This window comes from Lepidochelys kempii, chromosome 8 (assembly GCF_965140265.1).
Source record: "Lepidochelys kempii isolate rLepKem1 chromosome 8, rLepKem1.hap2, whole genome shotgun sequence".
Taxonomy (NCBI): Eukaryota; Metazoa; Chordata; order Testudines; family Cheloniidae; genus Lepidochelys; species Lepidochelys kempii.
The window spans coordinates 99152106-99172868 of NC_133263.1; the positions used below are offsets into that span (position 1 = coordinate 99152106).

Sequence of the window (20763 nt, forward strand, 5' to 3'; positions counted from 1 at the left end):
GGCCTCTTCTCCAGAGAGAAAAAGACCTCTCTTTCAGAAGCTGTCCTAGATCTGGTGGAGCATTTATAGCATTTGATGGAATGTAAACATTGCTTGAGGTAACAAAATCTGAAGAGCTTAAGATGGAATTTGCCTGGGGACCTACCAAGGAAATCATGTACTAGGAGCTCTTGCTCAAGAATATTCTAGGTTTCTCTGGTTCTCAAATGGGACTGAGGCCCTGGTATTTACCACATGAAGTGCGTGATCTAGGTTACATCAAGGGGCACCTCCTTGAAGAAAGCAAATCTTTAAATGAAGTTTGGAGCCAAAAATCTCCAGACCAGGGAGGCGAACAGCAGGAAATGGCAAGCCTTGCCTGTCTTAATGATATTCTATATGTCAACAGCCTCCACGACAGCAACGAAAAGAAAGTGGATTACCAAGAGAACAAGGTCTAATATTGTCCTCATCTCTCTCAACTGTTAGTTATAACAATTTACGTTCCTCTTAAGGTCTTGGATCCATGGAAGTGACAGCTAGTAGAAGGAAGAAAGAATTGAAGGCAAGGCTAAGGCCCTTCAGTGCTGCCTTGTATTGCAACCTCAAAGTAAAATCTAGATGGTTTAGGTTGATCTCTACAGAGCAGCTCTAGTAATAGCTGGGTTTGTCTTGAAGGATGCAAGCTGCTTTCCCACCTTTTCAAAAACGAGGCTGTGTGGCTTATTATCAAAGGTTCCCTCACAATCATGATTTTGTTTTAAAATGAGCTGCTTGGATTCTGGAACACAATTCTCAGCAAATTCCGCAGCTGCAAAACAGCAGGAGCCCCAAATATAAATTAGTTCCACTATAACTTATGACTGTCCAAGGCAACAATCATATCAAAATAGCTACGCTGAAAAACTGGAAGGCGGTGGCTAGTGGCTGGATAGGTTAAGCATCTCTCATTCCATTGCTGGAATGCATTTATATTCTTTCTGGCAATTTTCCTGAAGTTTTATAGGGATTCCCCAATGCAACAACAAGCAATCTTTCTTTTAATAGTATCACTGGATGCTTTCGAACTTGTGCCTAGACATACTCTGATCTGTTCAGATAAAGCTTAATTGTACTTCCGACATTTTAAAAGATCCCTTATTGAACACTCACCTAACAAACTAGAAGAGCTCTATTTTTAACATTGTTCCAAAGATATGCAATGGAACCTAAAAATATTACAGTGCATGAGGTGAAAATACACTTTTTAAAATGTGTTTCATGGGAGAGCCAGTAACAGCTGTTGGCCTACCAAGTAAAGAAAATTTATATTTTAAAAAACCTTTAATATTAAGAGGAGATGTTAGCCTGTTTTTAAAATTTCCATAAGCATAGGGCTGTCTTAACGGTAGAAATTATCCTACAGCACTTTTCAGAGAAAAACTTTCAGTGTTGGTGCCCCAGCAAAATTCCAATGAATGTACTTATTCTCTTCCCCCTCAGTTCTTCCCTGAAATTGAAACTGCATAGGGTATCTTTTACCTTCTGTCCTACAGTGTCAAGCAGTATGACTGTGCACTATACAACAGTGCGCTTTAGCAGCTAACATGGAAATTTCAGTTTGTGAAGTGGTTTGGGACCTTTTGGATTAAAGGCATCATATAAATGTAAAATGCAATCAAAATATTAACCAATAATTTCCACTGACATTGCTGGGGACTACTGAGGACTCAACACTTCGAAAATCATGCCACTTATTTAGGAGTCTAAATTCAAGCATTTTTTTTTTAAAATATGGACCTATGTACTGAAAATGGAAGTGTGAAAGTTTCCAAAGTGTGTGCCTCTTCCTTCTGCCCAAGAAGCTCACATTACCCTGACAGAATAATCTCTAAAAACACCATCAACCCTTAATCCACTTAGTTAAAGCCCTCGATAAAACCGCAGAACCCCTTCACATCCTCAAATACAACGAAATAAGAGATTGCTTTTATGGAAAGATTGTGAGTGTTCAAGAGGCCTCTTTCCCGAGCATATCTTCTTTGCCCACCAACAAAGAAATAATCTGCCCCCCAAAACCAGCCCACCATAAGGGTCATCCTCCAGGGCTGCAGAGCTAACGAGAGGGCTCATGCCACACATGATCCCCGTTGCAGATTTAACAGAGGAAGAGGGGTGCCAGTGAGGAGAATGGGAAGTGGATGTGATTGCAGAGCCATTGGCCATTATCTCTGAAAACTCGTGGCGATCAGGGGAGGTCCCGGATAATTGGAAAAAGGCAAATATAGTGCCCATCTTTTAAAAAAGGGAAGGAGAACCCAGAGAACTAGAGACTGGTTAGCCTCACCTCAGTCCCCGGAAAAAGCATGGAGCAGGTCCTCAAGGAAACCATTTTGAAGCACTTGGAGGAGAGGAAGGTGATCAGGAACAGTCAACATGGATTCACCAAGGGCAAGTCATACCTGACCAAGCTGACTGCCTTCCATGATGAGATAACTGGCTCTGTGGATGTGGGGAAAGCAGTGGACGGGATATATCTTGACTTTAGCAAAGCTTTTAATATAGTCTTCCACAGTATTCTTGCCGGTTTTGTTCAACATCTTTATTAATGATAAAAGGAGTACTTGTGGCACCTTAGAGACTAACCAATTTATCTGAGCATAAGCTTTCGTGAGCTACAGCTCACTTCATCGGATGCATACTGTGGAAAGTACACGAGATCTTTCTATACACACAAAGCATGAAAAAATGGGTGTTTACCACTACAAAAGGTTTTCTCTCCCCCCACCCCACTCTCGTGCTGGTAATAGCTTATCTAAAGTGATCACTCTCCTTATAATGTGTATGATAATCAAGTTGGGCCATTTCCAGCACAGATCCAGGTTTTCACCCCCCCCCCATAAGCTATTACCAACAGGAGAGTGGGTTTGTGCGGGGGAGGGGGGGGTGAAAACCTGGATCTGTGCTGGAAATGGCCCAACTTGATTATCATACACATTATAAGGAGAGTGATCACTTTAGATAAGCTATTACCAGCACGAGAGTGGGGTGGGGGGAGAGAAAACCTTTTGTAGTGGTAAACACCCATTTTTTCATGCTTTGTGTGTATAGAAAGATCTCGTGTACTTTCCACAGTATGCATCCGATGAAGTGAGCTGTAGCTCACGAAAGCTTATGCTCAGATAAATTGGTTAGTCTCTAAGGTGCCACAAGGACTCCTTTTCTTTTTGCAAATACAGACTAACACGGCTGTTACTCTGAAATATGCCTTTATTAATGATCTGGATGATGGTGTGGATTGCACCCTCAGCAAGTTTGCAGATGACACTAAGATGGGGGAGAGATAGATATGCTGGAGAGTAGCAATAGGGTCCAGAGTGACCTAGACAAATTGGAGGATTGGGCCAAAAGAAATCCAATGAGGTTCAACAAGGACAAGTGCAGAGTCCTGCACTTAGGACAGAAGGATCCCATGCACTGCTACAGGCTGGGGACCGACTGGCTATGCAGCAATTCTACAGAAAAGGACCCGGGGATTACAGTGGATGAGAAGTTGGATATGAGTTAGCAGTGTGTCCTTGTTGGCAAGAAGGCGAACGGCATATTGGGCTGCATTAGTAGAAGCACTGCCAGAAGATCAAGGGAAGTGATTATTTCCCTCTATTCGGCACTGGTGAGGCCACATCTGGAGTACCATGTCCAGTTTTGGGCCTTCCACTACAGAAAGGATGTGTACAAATTGGAGAGAGTCCAGTGGAGGGCAACAAAAATGATTAAGGGGCTGGGGCACATCACTTATGCGGAGATGCTGAGGGAACTGGGCTTGTTTAGTCTGCAGAAGAGAAGAGTGAGGTGGGATTTGATAGCAGCTTTCAACTACCTGAAGGGGGGTTCCAAAGAGGATGGTGCTCGGCTGTTCTCAATGGTAGCAGATGACAGAACAAGGAGCAATGGTCTACAAGTTGCAGTGGGGGAGGTCTAGGTTGGATATTAGGAAACACTATTTCACTAGGAGGGTGGTGAAGCTCTGGAATGGGTTACCTATGGAGATGGTGGAATCTCAAAGCTTAGAGGTTTTTAAGGCCAGTCTTGACAACGCCCTGGCTGGGATGATTTAGTTGGTGTTGGTCCTGCTTTGAGGTCTCTCCTCCTGAGGTCTCTTTCAACCTTACTCTTCTATGATTCTGACATCCCCAATGGCACACTCATCCTAAACTGCATTTTTGGCTCTCTTATGTTGGGTTGAAATGGACAGAGAGAGGAGGCTTCAGTGGGAAGAGGCTGCAGAAGAAACAGCCTACACAGAGCAGCAGGAGAATCAGGGGAATGTAAATTAGTGTGAAAGCCACCTTTGCACATCACCTGGACTTTCACTGTGAAATTCTAACTGAGGATTGGGCCCAATATTTCAAGTTCCTTCCTAATGTCTAGTTTGTACCTCAATGTGTCCTCATCAGAAGAACAGGTTCTAAAACACAGAGGAAAACCATTTCCTCTCTTAAATGAGTGTCTGAAATTTCAACAGGAAAGAAACCAGAGTCTGCAGGCAGGATTACTCTGTCCCTGTGAAAAGCTTTACAGGAAAGGGTTTCAAACTTCCCTTCATCTTGCTGGGTGATGTGACTGTAAATAAGAGTATCAACAGAATGGATAGGGAGGAGGGAATCATAAAACCAACAAGAAAAGCTTAAAAAGTGAAAGGCATAACTGCGCAGACAGGAAAAAGAGCCTTTCACCGAGGACAGGAGGTGAAGAAACTTGATTTTAGAGAACATGGATGGTAGGAGGACAATAATCTGTACAGCCTTAATTAATCTCTGAAAGCATTTAGTGGATGATTAACATCTTGAAACCCCCCTCCCCAGCCCCAACACTTGGGGGGGAGGGGAAGAGACCATCTAAAAGTCTCCATAGAATTTTTTTAAAAAAAAGACCCATAAAACATCCTACACAGAGCTCCTGCATTTACTTTTTGATCTGATTTTTAAATGTAGCAATGGATGTTATGTTAATCACCCTGATTCACATTTCTACTTCCTTCAGAAATTTACTCATTAACTAGACCATCTGTGTAAGGGGAGTGGCGGGGTGTGTTCTATGCTGTCACAGCATACAAGGTCAGAGCATAAAAGGGGGGTGGGGAAGAATAGAGAGGGGAAGCCTGGCTATTAGCTTCCTTCCCTTCTGCTACCAGAAGAAGATATCTGGGCCAGGCAGTGAGTTTCTCACCCCTACAGTCACCCTGCCAGCTGTGGGACATGTGGACGGACAGCAAGTTCTCTCCCTTTAAGGTCCTGCTGATGAAGTGGAAACCTGGCTGGCCTGAGAGTTAAGGTGCATCTACACTGTATGCTTCTTTCGGCAGTATGTAGCATACATACTTGTGTAGCCCACCAGCAGCGCAGACAGTGAGGCACAGCTTAGGAGAGTAAAGTAATGCCCAAAGGTTGTGGGCTACACAGCTCTCTTTTTGCCCAAGTTGTGCCTCTCAATCAACACTGCTATTTTTAACAGTGTAGTGTCCTGCTGCAGGAGCCTTTATCCATCGCAGGAAGACTCCAGCAGCGAAGAAAGGCTCTGGAGGAGGGGAGGCAGTGTGGAAAGGCTCTGCCAGCTCCCTGCTGCAGAGAAACTCTGGCAGAATGGAAAGGCTCCAACCAGTGAGAGGCTGAAGCCTTTCCCTGCTGTCTCTCCTCTGCCAGAGCCTTTCACTGACACACACAGCTACACACCATCATGTGGACACAGCATGCGTTTCACTGTGGCATGTAACTACACATAGCCTTACTGTTGAGTCAGCATACGATGGTGGGAAAATAGGACGGATTGGAGAAAGAAGAGATGTCGAGTCATTTAAAAGAATAAAGGCAATTTCCATTGCCTGTGAAGTCTATCTGATGGACTGGAGCTCTCTAGCACGGCATGAAGTCTCACTCTACATAGGCAGGATTTATTGCTGCTGAACTTCTCACTCAGCCTTTGGCAGTGTTATACAAGACACTGACAGAAATACTATTTCACCTCTCCATAAACCCATGTTTTAAAGGCTACCTGCATATAATATTACACAATCCTGCAACTTTAGAATAATGCTCTGAACCCAGATGACCTGTGTAAGAGGAGCATTCAGAACATTACTAACTTGAAAAATACTTTTTTTTTTTTTTTTTTTTAAATCTCTGAAGCTGCAAGGTCATTCACTGATCTCATATGAGTAAAGAGGCACCACCAATCAAATTACTCCAAAGGTTTTGGCACTGACTCTTCCAAATTCACTAGCCTTGAGCTTCCTCACAACAGAGCAAATTAGGAAAGTATGGCATTGACTCTCCTTGTACCAAGATTTAGGCCTCTCCTGACCAACCAGCGAAATACACTTACTCTCACAGCAAGGTCTTTGAGAACCTGTGAAGGGCCACAAACTTGAATTTATTTCTGTCTGTATATCCAGGGGGTGCTTTTTGCTACCATTAGGCTAACTGTATTACGGAAGAAATGAAGAGGGGTCTTGGAGCATGTCATAATAATATCACTTTTCAGTTATCTACGGCCTTTCATCCAGTGTTCTCAAACACTCCACAGGCAAGAGTTCTGCATCTTATAAACAACTCAACTGGGACACAGAGGATCAGAAAATTACACAAGTCTAAGGGCTAGTCTACACTGGCAGCGCTTTAACGTGGCTTGTGTGGTCACGGCACAGTGCCTCTCCCACCTCAACGAAAGGTACGGCTCCCAGTGCTGGTGCATTGTTTACACTGGCGCTTTACAGCACTGAAACTTGCTGTGCTCAGGGGGGTGTTTTTTCACACCCCTGAGCGAGAAAGTTGCAGCGCTGTAAATTGTCAGTGTAGACAAGCCCCAAGTACCTGAAGGAACCATCAAATCAGATACATAAGTACTAAGAGATGTTCAGTGGGGCATACGAGGGTTAATGGGAATTGGTGGTCTGATTCCCTTAGGCTCCTTTGAAAGTCCCACCCTAAAATCACATCAATTGAATCAGGCTTTACAAACATCAGGCCCCCTTAAGGCTTTATCAGCACTGAGTGTTTTCCTGGTTTAGTCATCAGTTAGCTATAACAACAAACCTCTTGTGTGGATGCAGTTAAAAAGCACTCATACCAATAGAGTTTATACCAGTATAAACGCATCTACATGTGGGCTTCCATTGGCATAGCTATGTTGGTTAAAAAACAGGGTGGATAAAAATCAATGATTGTTTTGATAAAAAGGTTTTTGAGGAAAAAAACCTATCTAAAGATAGTTTAATTAAGATACATTATAGCTCAAAGATATCTCATCATGGAATAAGGATTATAAATTCTAATTCTAGAGCATGAGACAATATATTCATGTAATGTTTAAGAAAAGTTTTGTAAATGAGTTCCAATAGTTCATGGATTAGGGACCCAATCTTATGGGGTTCCAGGGCCCTTCTGTATAGATCATTTAGGTTTCTATCTTTGACTACCAAAGTAGTCAGTTTGACTCAGTGCTCAGTCTAGAAGATACCATCAGAGATGTTTAGTTTTGCAGGTCTCAAACTGTGGATGTGTTTCTCCAGAAGTAACATGCTTGTTAACAGCAAAAATGTTTTTAAATAAATAATATATAGAGGTGAGAAATAACAGACCTTAACTCTATTATCCCTCTGCAAATTTGTGTACACAGAGTCAATCCCTTACCTCTCTCTAAAAGTTCAAAGTTTCAAAAATTTCAATGAATAGAAGATTGTTGGGGGTGGAACAGATCTGGACAACAGAAGAAGTCTGGAAATAAATGTGAGAAGTGAGGGACATATGCTTGTTTTGTTATAATATTATATGTTTGCTGTTGAAAAAAAAATCCAGAATACTTAACATTGTTGTTTTATTTAACTAAAACAATTTAAACGTCTGTCTGGTGATGTTCTCCTCCTAATACAGCATGGCAAGAAAATCCTCCAAATATTAATGATTAATCTGTTGGAGATATTTATGAAATCATTGGGAGGTGAACTGTCTGCTTCAATTACGTTTGGTAAATGAAATAACCAAACAATCATTCATTTTCTGATATAGCTGTAAAACTGATCTGAAAAGTTTTCCGTATAAATCACTGTTTAAAAATGTATAGTGTGTACCTTCTAAGGTTATAACAACTAACAAGAATGTACTTTTATGTAGAAAACCATAATTAAATTGAGTCTTCCTCACTAGTGATTTAAATCAAATCCACCACCTTAAACAAAGAAAAAAAAATTACGCCCCTAACTGACATAGCGATGCAAGTAAAACTTAAGTGTAGAACAGTCTTAAGTGACTTGTTCAAGGTCCCGAAGAGAATCTGGGAAAAAGCTAGGAACAGAACCCAAGAATCCTGACTGTTAGTCCTATGGTCTAATCTCTATTTTCTCCCTTTTAACTTGGCAAACAAATATTTTTCACCCTTTTAATCGAAGGCAGAATGTATATGGCCTTGTATTTGCTTCCCTTCTAGTATACTGGCAATAATGTCAGCACAGCTCTGAGAATAATACTGTTAATTAACTACTGTTGCTACATAATCAGCAGAGAGAAAACAAGAGTGCAAAATATAGTTTTTATTTATTTTGCCTTTTTCTTTTCAGTGTCAAGGTAGTGTATTAAAACAGAACAAATCTGAAAATGAACAGTCACAACCCCCAAATCACCAGCTTATACCAAATTTAAAATCACATCAGGGTACTGAAGTGCTCACATCATTATTTTTTCTAATTCTAAAGAAGTACTGATGTGGTCTTTTAAAACCTTTTTATCTTTTAAAAATAAATTTATTCTTTCAACAAGACTACAGACACTTTTGGAATTTCACAAACCTGCATCAATTATGTGAATAAGCAACTGTAATATTTTGTAACAGTCACCTTTTGGTAATGGGGCACCAAGCCTGACTCAAAGTAATGCTCTTTATACTACATAATATACAGTGACTTTCAGCATGATTTTCCTTCTTTCAAGAGATTAAAAAAATGTTCTATTTGATTTCATGTTACATCAGCAACAAACAGGTTTTGGGGAATAAATAGACAAAAAATAGGTTACAAACAACAAATATATTTGTTTAGATCCTCCACTGTAGCCCTCTTTCCCCACCAAAGAAAAATAAAACCCAAAACCAAACCACTGAAGAAACCCGAGAAACTCACTAGCATTTTGGTCTGGTTTTAAGCACTCAGCAATTTAAAGTCAATCTATGACTAGCTGTAGTAGGTCATAGTAGAACATTAAACGTCTGTTTGTTGAGCTATCGTTTTCAAAGAGTCTCTTTTACTGGCACCTGGAAACAGAACATGTATAAGGCTGATCATCATTTCCTTTAAACCCAAAGGAAAACTACCATGCAAGATCTCAGAGAAAGATCAGTGCTGTATTAAGGCAGCATTTTTCTAAATGCTAAATAGGTAGACCATAATTATCAAATACATCTCAACTTTTAATTAGAAATTGTAAGAGAAAATCAGCAAGAGCTATTTTAAAAAAACCATTGGCGTACATCCAGTACTTTCTAAGAAAAATAATTCTGGATCCGTTCTATGAAGGACACAGGCTAATTGTAAGCGATCAGGAAGTTCTTTGGTCAGTATTAGTTTTTAATCATCATTTTCTAGCTTGCTGGTTAAATCCTCAGGTTTTTTCTTTGTTTTTTGTTAAAAGTGGGTTTCTTCCATTGCAAAATCATTTAAAGATATGGCAGAACCAAAGAGAATTGCACGTAAGTTTAACTTTATGTGATAACATGAAAATTATGCCTTCTTGTGACTAACTTCCTTTTATATACAGCCATCCTTCTGTGCTGAACAGGATTACTCTATTATGATGTATATAATTATAATACCCTTAACATACTGAATGGGTCCATATTTACTACTGATTAGATGTAAAGATATCAGCATCTGTCAGTACTGAATTCTGCAAGATGTTTTACCATTATCCAGGTAGCTAGGACAGCTTAGAAAGCAGACAAAGTTTCACACAGGTTTACTGTTGGGAATGTACTTCCCCTAAGATTGAAAGGCAGGCACAGCTAACAGGACTTCAACTGTGAAAATTAAAAGAGTTTTACTTCTCCCACCCACATTTCCACATGGATACATTCACATTCGAAATACCTTTGCTGCTCTTCAAAACTGTCCCCATGTCAATTGTTTGTAGAGTATAACAATTCATACTGATGGAAACTCAAACAGAAAAAAATAAATAGCAGAAACAATCTAAAATTATTTAGAAAAATACACTATGGACTTTATTCTATAAGGGGGACATGAAGCGCTATTTCCTCCTCCTTTGACTGCCAGCTGTAATAGCCCCAGAAGTCAGAGTGGGAGAGAAGGGAAAGCTCCACATACAATATCTGGATGCTACTGCCAAAATGATCAGCAGTGAAATAGTTAACTTAAATGTCAACATTTTTATCTTCAGACTTCAGCATCAGCACCCCATTGAGCAAAACTGGTAAAGCTGATATGTCTCTCACATCTATTGTTTCTATCTAGATGAAGATTTGCTATAGCCTTCATCTGGAAAGTCATCTCTGCAACCACAAGGGCCAGACACAACTTTTAAGACTACCATCTTAAATTTAGGAGACGCTGAAGGATTCCCCAAAAAAGTTTTGGTTCAGTATGCTGCCACATACCAGCACAATCTGAGCCCTGAGCTAGCAAGAGCAACAGTGACTATGTCACAGGTTTCACGAGGCTGCAGAGTTCATACTCAGGCCCTTCCTGCGAAGAGTGGGAGAATCAGGCTTTGAAGCCAGTTACCCTTCACAAAGGTCATACAAAATAGGAGCAGAGCTGCCATTTTGTTGTTTTGGAATTATTTACCCTCAACAGTCCTTTTGCATTTACTTCTCATGAGGGATACACAAGTGAGTTATCTCCCCCAAAACAAAGAAATGACACACACAGATCAAGAGTCCTATTTACTCCCAGAACAGCCGGGAGACAATCGGCCATAGCTCTTCCATCTCCAAGTTTGAATTCCCTAACAGCCCCAAACAATGGTGGTTCTCTGTATACGTTTCCCCCCGGCTCCCAAAGTAAGACAGGTCCCAGGACCAGTAGCAGCATTTTTGGTTCCTTTGCAAAGACATCAGATTGGTGACACCCCTCCACCCCCAAGGTTTACAAACCAGTTAGGCAGATCCTTTGGCGCAGACATACCTTCTTCCTCCCCACCCAGGCTCTCATGAAAACTCATACTGTTTAAACCAGCTCTGTAGCCATAGGTTTAACTTGAAATTCTACTTGGGTTCTAGCTTCTAAATTTGAGATATTGCTCTTCCAGCACTTAGTAATAAACTTATAAAATTTCCTTTCTAGCATTTGGTTAAAAAATGTTAACTGAATCCCCAAGAATCCTTGAAATGTAAATAAAAATGGAAGTACATAAGCTCAGTTCCTTGCTACCAACACCAAATCTGGGGCTGGCGACGAGTGTAAAACACCCACACCACCATCATCCAGGGGAGCATTCATACCTCCTCATGAATGGAAAGACCTCCCCACTACCAAAGCCAGATACTCATTTTGCATTTAGGCAATGTTTTTCTAATGTTTTTCATGGAGTAAATGCTTGCTTCTGTGCAAAGGACTTTTCAGGTATGTTGGCAACAAGAAGAAAGCCAAGGAAAGTGTGGGCCCCTTACTGAATGAGGGAGGCAACCTAGTGACAGAGGATGTGGAAAAAGCTAATGTACTCAATGCTTTTTTTGCCTCTGTTTTCACTAACAAGGTCAGCTCCCAGACTGCTGCGCTGGGCATCACAAAATGGGGAAGAGATGGCCAGCCCTCTGTGGAGATAGAGGTGGTTAGGGACTATTTAGAAAAGCTGGACGTGCACAAGTCCATGGGGCAGGACGAGTTGCATCCGAGAGTGCTGAAGGAATTGGCGGCTGTGATTGCAGAGCCATTGGCCATTATCTTTGAAAACTCGTGGCAAACGGGGGAAGTCCCGGATGACTAGAAAAAGGCTAATGTAGTGCCAATCTTTAAAAAAGGGAAGAAGGAGGATCCTGGGAACTACAGGCCAGTCAGCCTCACCTCAGTCCCTGGAAAAATCATGGAGCAGGTCCTCAAAGAATCAATCCTGAAGCACTTGCATGAGAGGAAAGTGATCAGGAACAGCCAGCATGGATTCACCAAGGGAAGGTCATGCCTGACTAATCTAATCGCCTTTTATGATGAGATTACTGGTTCTGTGGATGAAGGGAAAGCAGTGGATGTATTGTTTCTTGACTTTAGCAAAGCTTCTGACACGGTCTCCCACAGTATTCTTGTCAGCAAGTTACGGAAGTATGGGCTGGATGAATGCACTATAAGGTGGGTAGAAAGCTGGCTAGATTGTCAGGCTCAACGGGTAGTGATCAATGGCTCCATGTCTAGTTGGCAGCCGGTATCAAGTGGAGTGCCCCAAGGGTCGGTCCTGGGGCCGGTTTTGTTCAATATCTTCATAAATGATCTGGAGGATGGTGTGGATTGCACTCTCAGCAAATTTGCAGATGATACTAAACTGGGAGGAGTGGTAGATACGCTGGAGGGGAGGGATAGGATACAGAAGGACCTAGACAAATTGGAGGATTGGGCCAAAAGAAATCTGATGAGGTTCAATAAGGATAAGTGCAGGATCCTGCACTTAGGATGGAAAAACCCAATGCACAGCTACAGACTAGGGACCGAATGGCTAGGCAGCAGTTCTGCGGAAAAGGACCTAGGGGTGACAGTGGACGAGAAGCTGGATATGAGTCAGCAGTGTGCCCTTGTTGCCAAGAAGGCCAATGGCATTTTGGGATGTATAAGTAGGGGCATAGCGAGCAGATCGAGGGACGTGATCGTTCCCCTCTATTCGACATTGGTGAGGCCTCATCTGGAGTACTGTGTCCAGTTTTGGGCCCCACACTACAAGAAGGATGTGGATAAATTGGAAAGAGTCCAGCGAAGGGCAGCAAAAATGATTAGGGGTCTGGAACACATGACTTATGAGGAGAGGCTGAGGGAGCTGGGATTGTTTAGCCTGCAGAAGAGAAGAATGAGGGGGGATTTGATAGCTGCTTTCAACTACCTGAAAGGGGGCTCCAAAGAGGATGGCTCTAGACTGTTCTCAATGGTAGCAGATGACAGAACGAGGAGTAATGGTCTCAAGTTGCAGTGGGGGAGGTTTAGATTGGATATTAGGAAAAACTTTTTCACTAAGAGGGTGGTGAAACACTGGAATGCGTTACCTAGGGAGGTGGTAGAATCTCCTTCCTTAGAGGTTTTTAAGGTCAGGCTTGACAAAGCCCTGGCTGGGATTTAACTGGGAATTGGTCCTGCTTTAACTGGGAATTGGTCCTGCTTCGAGCAGGGGGTTGGACTAGATGACCTTCTGGGGTCCCTTCCAACCCTGATATTCTATGATTCTATGATTCCTCTGAATAGCAAGTAAGTTTCACAATCGAACTGATTTTTTTTTTTAAGTGTCACAAATTATTTTGGTATGATCTTTCCTTATCTGTTCCTGAAACACCTCAGAGTATTATCAATGAATTAAATGTGATAACTTTCTAACATCTTCAAACATTACCTACTTTAAAAATCTAATTTACTTTTCTCTATTTATGCTTACTTCGCTGTTCTGCATTTCACTCAGCTTGTACAGTAAAAGCAGACTGTCAATTTCATTTGATTTTCATACACACTGTGAGGAGAGTGGTCACTTTGGATAAGCTATTACCAGCAGGAGAGTGAGTTTGTGTGTGTGGTTTTTGGACGGGGGTGGGGAGGTGAGAAAACCTGGATTTGTGCTGGAAATGGCCCAACTTGATGATCACTTTAGATAAGCTATTACCAGGAGAGTGGGGTGGGAGGAGGTATTGTTTCATGGTCTCTGTGTATATAATGTCTTCTGCAGTTTCCACAGTATGCATCCGATGAAGTGAGCTGTAGCTCACGAAAGCTCATGCTCAAATAAATTGGTTAGTCTCTAAGGTGCCACAAGTACTCCTTTTCTTTTTGTCAATTTCATTGTTGCTTTGAGTCTGTTGCATGCTATGCTTCTCATTTACTAGCACAGTGTTCTTGCACTTAAGATTCCAACAATGCAAGGGAACAAACCATAAAAATTAAAAAATGGAAGGAAATATTTTTTAATTTTACAAAAATCAACATCTTAATTTGCTCTCCCTCGCCTCTTTTCAAACAAAAAGGCTACATTTTGGCCCAAAATTGAATAGCCAGTATGTAATAAATCAGCGGTTCTCAAACTTCATTACAAACTCACTTGACCCCCTTCTGACAACAAAAATTACTATACGACCCCAGGATGGGAGACCAAAGACCAAGCCTACCGGAGCTCTGCCGCCCCGGGCACAGGGGAGGGAGGGCAAAGCTGAAGCCCAAGGTCTTCTGCCCTGGGCAGGGGGCATGTAACCTTTGCCCTGGGCAGTGGGGCTTGGGCTTCGGCCCCTGGCCCCAGCAAGGCTAACACCAGCCTTGGCAGCCCCATTAAAATGAGCTTGTGACCCACTTGGGGGTCCCAACCCACAGTTTGAGAACCCCTGTCTGAAATATTATGTGGTCTTCCATATAATATAGAAAGATAACACAGAAACCTCAATAAGGCCTCAGAGTGAGGACTGACCAACTTAATCAACAAACACTGGAATAAGAAATGTGTGCTCCCTGCTAAGATATCAAACATGAATTCTGCCATCATGTGCAGCTCTACTCAAAGTTTCCACAGTCAGTAAGTGAATAGTGGTGTGCCCAGATCCACCTGAAGAAAAGCTCTGTGAAACTCAAAAGCTTGTCTCTTTCATCAACAGAAGCTGGTCCACTAAAAGGTACTACCTTATTCTCCTTGTCCCCCTTGAAGTTAAACCCAAAGTTAAAAGAAAAACCTTCCCATTGAAAATGATCTTTCAGACTTAACAACACAAAGGACTAGAGACAAGTCTGAATCCTCCAAAAAAACATGAATGGGCTTAACTTGAAGAATTTTAGCTCACAGGAATTATTCCTGTGTAAGAGTTTATTAGATCAGAGTCTAAATTAAGAAAATGGCTGAACTGATATTCCTGACTGATGGAAAAAGGGTAACGGATGGATCGGGTGGCTGAGATCACCGTCCTGTCAGCAAAATTCTCTTCCACATACATTCTTGGAACAAGTGGACTACTACAAAACATGGTGGGACAAGAAAAAAGAAGTAACCCAGAGGCTCCAGCAATGAAATTCAATGTTCCCTTAACCTTTTTTTTAAGCTCATCAGTGCTCTGGCAAACAAGTCTTTGCAGGCAGAAGCAGAGAGCACCTGCTGTAGCCCTTCTGCTTTCCCCTCCCTTTGTCCTGCCTCTTCCAGAAAGGGGCATGAAGGCCAGGAGAGTTGGGGGGAAAGTTTCCTGAAGAAACTAGTTTTTAAAGTCACAAGAGGGATTCCTGCAGAGGTGGGAAGCCAGCTGTAAGGTGGGGGTGCGTGGGTGGAGAAGGGGGGTTGGCACATTCTCCTCCCCTAAAGGGGGGTGGGGGTTCAAACTGCACAGGCTTTCAAAACACATACCCGCCCCCCAAATGAATATTCTTTTAAAAAAATCCCCCCACCCCAGTGTCTACGTGGGAGGGCGTTAGTCGATGAATACAGATGCCCCCCCTTTCTCCCCACCCAGAGGGGACTAGGTTGCGGGGTGCTCGCGGCACGGGCCACCCGTAGAGCCCGGGGGGGGGGCGTTACCTGGCTTTTCAGACGCATTTTCGGGAGACTGGCGTGAGCGGGAGGGCAGGAGGGTCGGGGATGGCTCTCGAAGGGCGCACGTGGCTCCGCGGCCGGCGGCGGCGCGAGCTTCCGAAGCCGCGGGGCCACACGTTGCCACGCGCTGGGCCCTGTCTGCGGCGGGGCGTGGAACGCCACGGAACGTTCGCAGAGAGCGCGTGGACCCGGGGCGGGCGAAGGAGCGCGCCCAAACCCAGCGCGAGGTTCCGGCGCCTGCCTGCCTGGGGAGGGGCAGAGCGAGGCCGGCCTCCGAGTGTCGGAGAGAGCGTGGCCCGGGCAATCTCCCCCGTCGTCTCTGTTAACAGTGGGTCCCTCCCAAGGGCTCCCCTTCCCACCCCACCTCTCCAGCATGGGGTTTGAATGATCCTTTGCCAGACACATGGCTAGATAGTTTCCTGGCGGTTTGCACGCGTGGGTGAGGGAATCGCCTCCGACCTCAGGGAAAAGGAGAAAACCAAACCCTGGAGGCGGGTGTGGGCCCTCCTGAAGGCGGGAGGCGGAAATGCTGAGAAAATGTTTACCAGGAAGACTCTCTGGGGACCATTTCTCAGATTTGTGGCAGTTCTATTAAAAAAAAAAAGATGGTTTTATTTCATATGCGTAAGGTGGCTAGTTAACAGGGAAGGTGGAGTCAGTGGGCAGAACAGCGGATGAAGAGAATTTTCCCCAGTCGACATCAATGTAGAGTAACTGCCCTTGGTTCAGGGGAGTAGTTAGCACTGAAAACTGGTAAATGTACACATGGAGAGATTGCACAGGCTCCCTCCCTACCACACAAAGCTGACACCACACTTGAACCTCTGTTCAAGCCCTGTCTTAAGGGCACACTTTTATTCTTCTAACACAGTGCTATTTTCCTAACCAAAGCAGGCTGCCGGGGACCCAGAGGCCTTTCCCCTTGCTCTAGGGCTTGCCACAGGAGGCTGCTTCCCATCACCCCCTCCAACTGAGCTTGCTCAGCCCTTTATAGGAATCACCTGATCCTATTCCCAACTAAGTCTGATACTCAAGGGGGACTGGCTAGTCCCTGGCCCATTGGCTCTTGAGAGGGCAGATCACCCTGTTACAATACTCCACAGTTAGAGTGTCTATTTGTATTTTTATTCTATGCTACCGAAGTGCCTTAAAATTTCTAAACAAAAACCAACAAAACCATACCCTGCATAGGATCATATTTTCTCTCTCTGACCTGTATTTGAAGAGACTTCCCTTTAGTGCCTAATGTGCTGTAAGGATTTACTAAGAAGCATTTGAGTAAGTTAAAAAGCCAGTTTTCAAGCAATGCTCAAGGAAAGGAGGAGACACTGTGACACAAATGTATGATCTTATGCCACAAATAGTACATTGTGGGAAGCTTTCCTATACATGCAAGCTTTGCCTTATATTTTTCATGCAGTCATTTTTATTCTTACCATCTGAGTAAATTCAGCACATATTGAAGAGGATACACCACTGAAAACAGTTCTTACAACAAGGCTGAATTTGGCTTACAATTTCAACAGGCAGAAATGATGTTATACATGACATACACAGTACACAAATGCAGTAAGTGTAGTAAGATGTACATGTTTAGCAACTTGTTCATAAGGAGCCTGATTAAAGAACAACAAAACCCCTGCCAGTCTTCATATTAAAATAGAATGTCTCCATACAGTTAAAAGTTTATGATGTGGCATACATAGTATGCTTTCCACCATAAAGTGAGGAGTGTTTAAAGCCCTAGTTTCTCAAGCCTTTTGAAGATCTACATGTAACCTCCAAATAGTAGTTTGATCTCTTCATGTGAGAAGGGTGGTGGAATATACACTTGATTACGCTCTTTGATTTCACAGTTCTTTGTGTATTAGTGTAGTTGTAGGAGGGGTTATCAGAGCCAGATTGTTCCCTATAGACTATGCATACATGCAGGCTCGAACACATGCACGATTCCACATCACGTTGGCACTGAATTACACTCACTACTGAAGACTGGATCAAGATCCATCTGTTTTGGATATTAGCATAGAAACAGTTTGTTTGGCTAAATCTATTAGTTTGGTCAAAATACTCCCTGTTTTAGAGATTTGACATCACAAACATAGAGAAATTGTGATACACTTTGTCTAGAAAATGGAAGAATACTTCAGGGTGGCATCCCCAGTAATGCACAAATTATTCTAACCTGTGGATATATGAAATGTGATTATCGGGGCAGAATTTAGCCCAAGTTAACACATATTTTTGTTTTGTGGCAGTAAGTCTGACCTTTTCAATACACTTTAGTATTTTATTGTTATAACTACCTTATACAGCCATACAGAGAATAAATACTAAAATATTTCTTTCTGATCTGAAGTTGTTTGGCCATACTTGTGGATGCATTGATTTTTTTTCTTATGCATTTTGGCAGCCAGATTTATGGAAATTCTTCCCAACCTTTAGCCTCTATAACTTTCTTTTGAAGGGGGACTGATACTTTTAAAAATTGAGAAGTCCAACCTCAAATAACAGCCACAAGAAGGACATCAATCCATTACATGATTAGGCATCAGCCAATTAGACAACAGCTTTTCTAAAATCAGTTTACATTCAAGTCCTTTCACGTTTCATGTTTTTATTGATAGTATATTGAGTTTGCATTGTTCAACATTTAATTGTTTTCCCTGGATTTATAAGGTCTCTTGAAAATCATTAAAAAACTCCACATAATACCCCAAAACTATGTTTAGTCCTTTACAGTTCTTACTGATTCTGTTTGCAGCAAACTATTTCTGTCAATAATTTACAAAAGGTTGACAGTGTCATACAACCAAGCAGCATTCTACAGAGAAATGCATTCAGTTGATCATATCATTTTAAATCTATATGGTATTACATACTAAATTTATTACATATACTGAAAATCTTAGATTATTCTTTACTATCTAAAAAACAAGTATTTCTCAAAATTATGTTAACATTATAGAAAAGAGAATGCTAATATAAATGCTGTTCAATTACAGAAATGCAAATTTTAACTAATATATTTCTTCTGACTAAATACTATTAGTGAACAGTTTGGAAATTCACTATTTAAGATTTATTTACTCTCAGAATCCTATAATGTGACTTTGTATCTTATTTACATAACAAAAAACAGCAACAATGAAAATATTTTCTTAAATGAGAAATAGAGTGAAAACTTACATTCCTCCTTCAGAAAACAAGTCCTGTATTGAATGGTAATGAAAATACTATGAAGTCCAAAATCAGTAGCAAAGGATTTGGGTGATCATTGTGCACCTGAATTCGAAAGGCACCTGTGTTTCTTTGTCTATATACGTTCGTCTCTACCTGAGCATTTAATTTGCTTTACTCCTCCCACAGTCCGCCCCATTTCTTTGTCTAAGCTGAGCAATCGAACAATACCATCTATATGGTATCAGAAATCTGGACTGAATGAAAACGGTGTGATTTACTACCAATAACTGGCTTACCTGTCTCACAATTGAAACCTTATAGTAAAGTATGAAATTTTGCTGATACCATCATCTGATAGAGCAGGAAGATTAGATAGTGAGTTTGAAATTTCATGGTGCTATTAGAGCACAATGAACAAATTATATATTCAAAATATACCCCAAATCATTATGTCATTTATGCATACCACACAATTTTAGTGTGAATAGGAATGCAATCTAAAAAAACTATTTGGGTGTGTTTTAAGCAAAAAAGAGAGATTACTGTACAAGTTTAAGGCAAGCTTGGAAGCTCAATACAATTCTTGTCTTTGGAACTGTGAGCTATAAACTATACATACATCAAATATTTTAGGGACTTCAATAGTGAACTTTAATTCTTTTACAGACAAAACTCCCACAGAAGCCAATGGACAAAGAGTGGAACTATGAGTGTGAAGCTCAAGTGGTCTATTATAGTAGTGGAACTCAGAATTATGTGTCGTTTCACTCACAAAGATTTTCTTTTATTGCATTTTACTTATTTGTTGGGTAATGCAAGATTTAAAAAATACATGAAATCTAAAGGAACACATTTCATTTTAAGGTAAGATTGGTTTTAGATTTGTTGTTACAGAAGAAAAATCTTCTAAATGTTATCTACGTGTAGTGTTTGATTTCGCGACTGCAGCTCATTGTTAAGTTGGTGGACTTGTGTCATGATTAGGGCTGGTCCAAATTTTTCTGTGTGCCATGAACATTTTTGTCTAAAATTCTAATCTCAAATTTCAACAAAAAAAGGGGGCAAAGTGTCACAATTTTCCTCCTCACATATTTTGTTCAACTCTGACCATGAGAATGGTTGACTATCATATAGCTGGTTTTAGTTATCATTATGTGTTTTTATTTTTGTAAAGCACCATAGAAATATTTAATAATAATGTAGCCAACTATCAAATGTCAACAAGAGCAAGGAGATGTAAACTGAGTGGATCCCATTGAGTGATTTGTCCCTAAGGGTCCTGCTGGTTTCAGTTGGACTCAGAATAGTAGGAGTGATGAGGAGATAAATAAAACACTTATTTCACCAAGTAGGTAATTTTCTCATAGCTTTGTCTTAAATCTAGAGGACCAGCATTCAGCAGTCCTTCAGCATTCCGAGGCAAATATTCAATATTTGTATTATATACAACATACCGATGGAAAAGCAGCATTTAGAAATTCGTCCAATTAGGAACAGCACATCCAAGCCCCCTTGAACACTGGGAAAGTCTGGATCCATCTCCTGGGTGCTGATTGGCCCGATTTCTAGTAGTAATACTGTATCTCTGTTTTTCATATAACTATTTTCCCCTATATTTTCAAAATGATGCACAGATATTTTACCGAGTCAGTAGGAGTTGTGCAGTTGCTTTTTCACACAGTTCATTGGATATTTAAGGTAAAGTCCTAATCTCATTTTTGGATTTATGAATGTTTATCTTGGCTTAGGCATTTATCTGCTAAGGATTTTGACCTATATTCTACACTTCTGGTGATCTGTAGATGCGCATGAGCCTATAATGGCATATTAGAATGGGTTGGCCATGTTCATATTTACACACAGACTTCATATATGG

At 41.5% G+C, this 20763-nt stretch overlaps 1 protein-coding gene across 1 annotated transcript in view; it reads right to left on the reverse strand.

Moving 5' to 3' along the window:
- The window catches only part of ELAVL4 (ELAV like RNA binding protein 4), a 107369-nt gene extending 91527 nt beyond the window's left edge, over positions 1 to 15842 (reverse strand). The window contains exon 1 of the mRNA XM_073357764.1: positions 15690 to 15842. Coding sequence (XP_073213865.1) covers positions 15690 to 15707 — 18 coding nt within the window. The 5' untranslated portion in view covers positions 15708 to 15842. The remainder of the gene's footprint in view (positions 1 to 15689) is intronic.
- Between the last annotated feature and the right edge of the window lie 4921 nt (positions 15843 to 20763).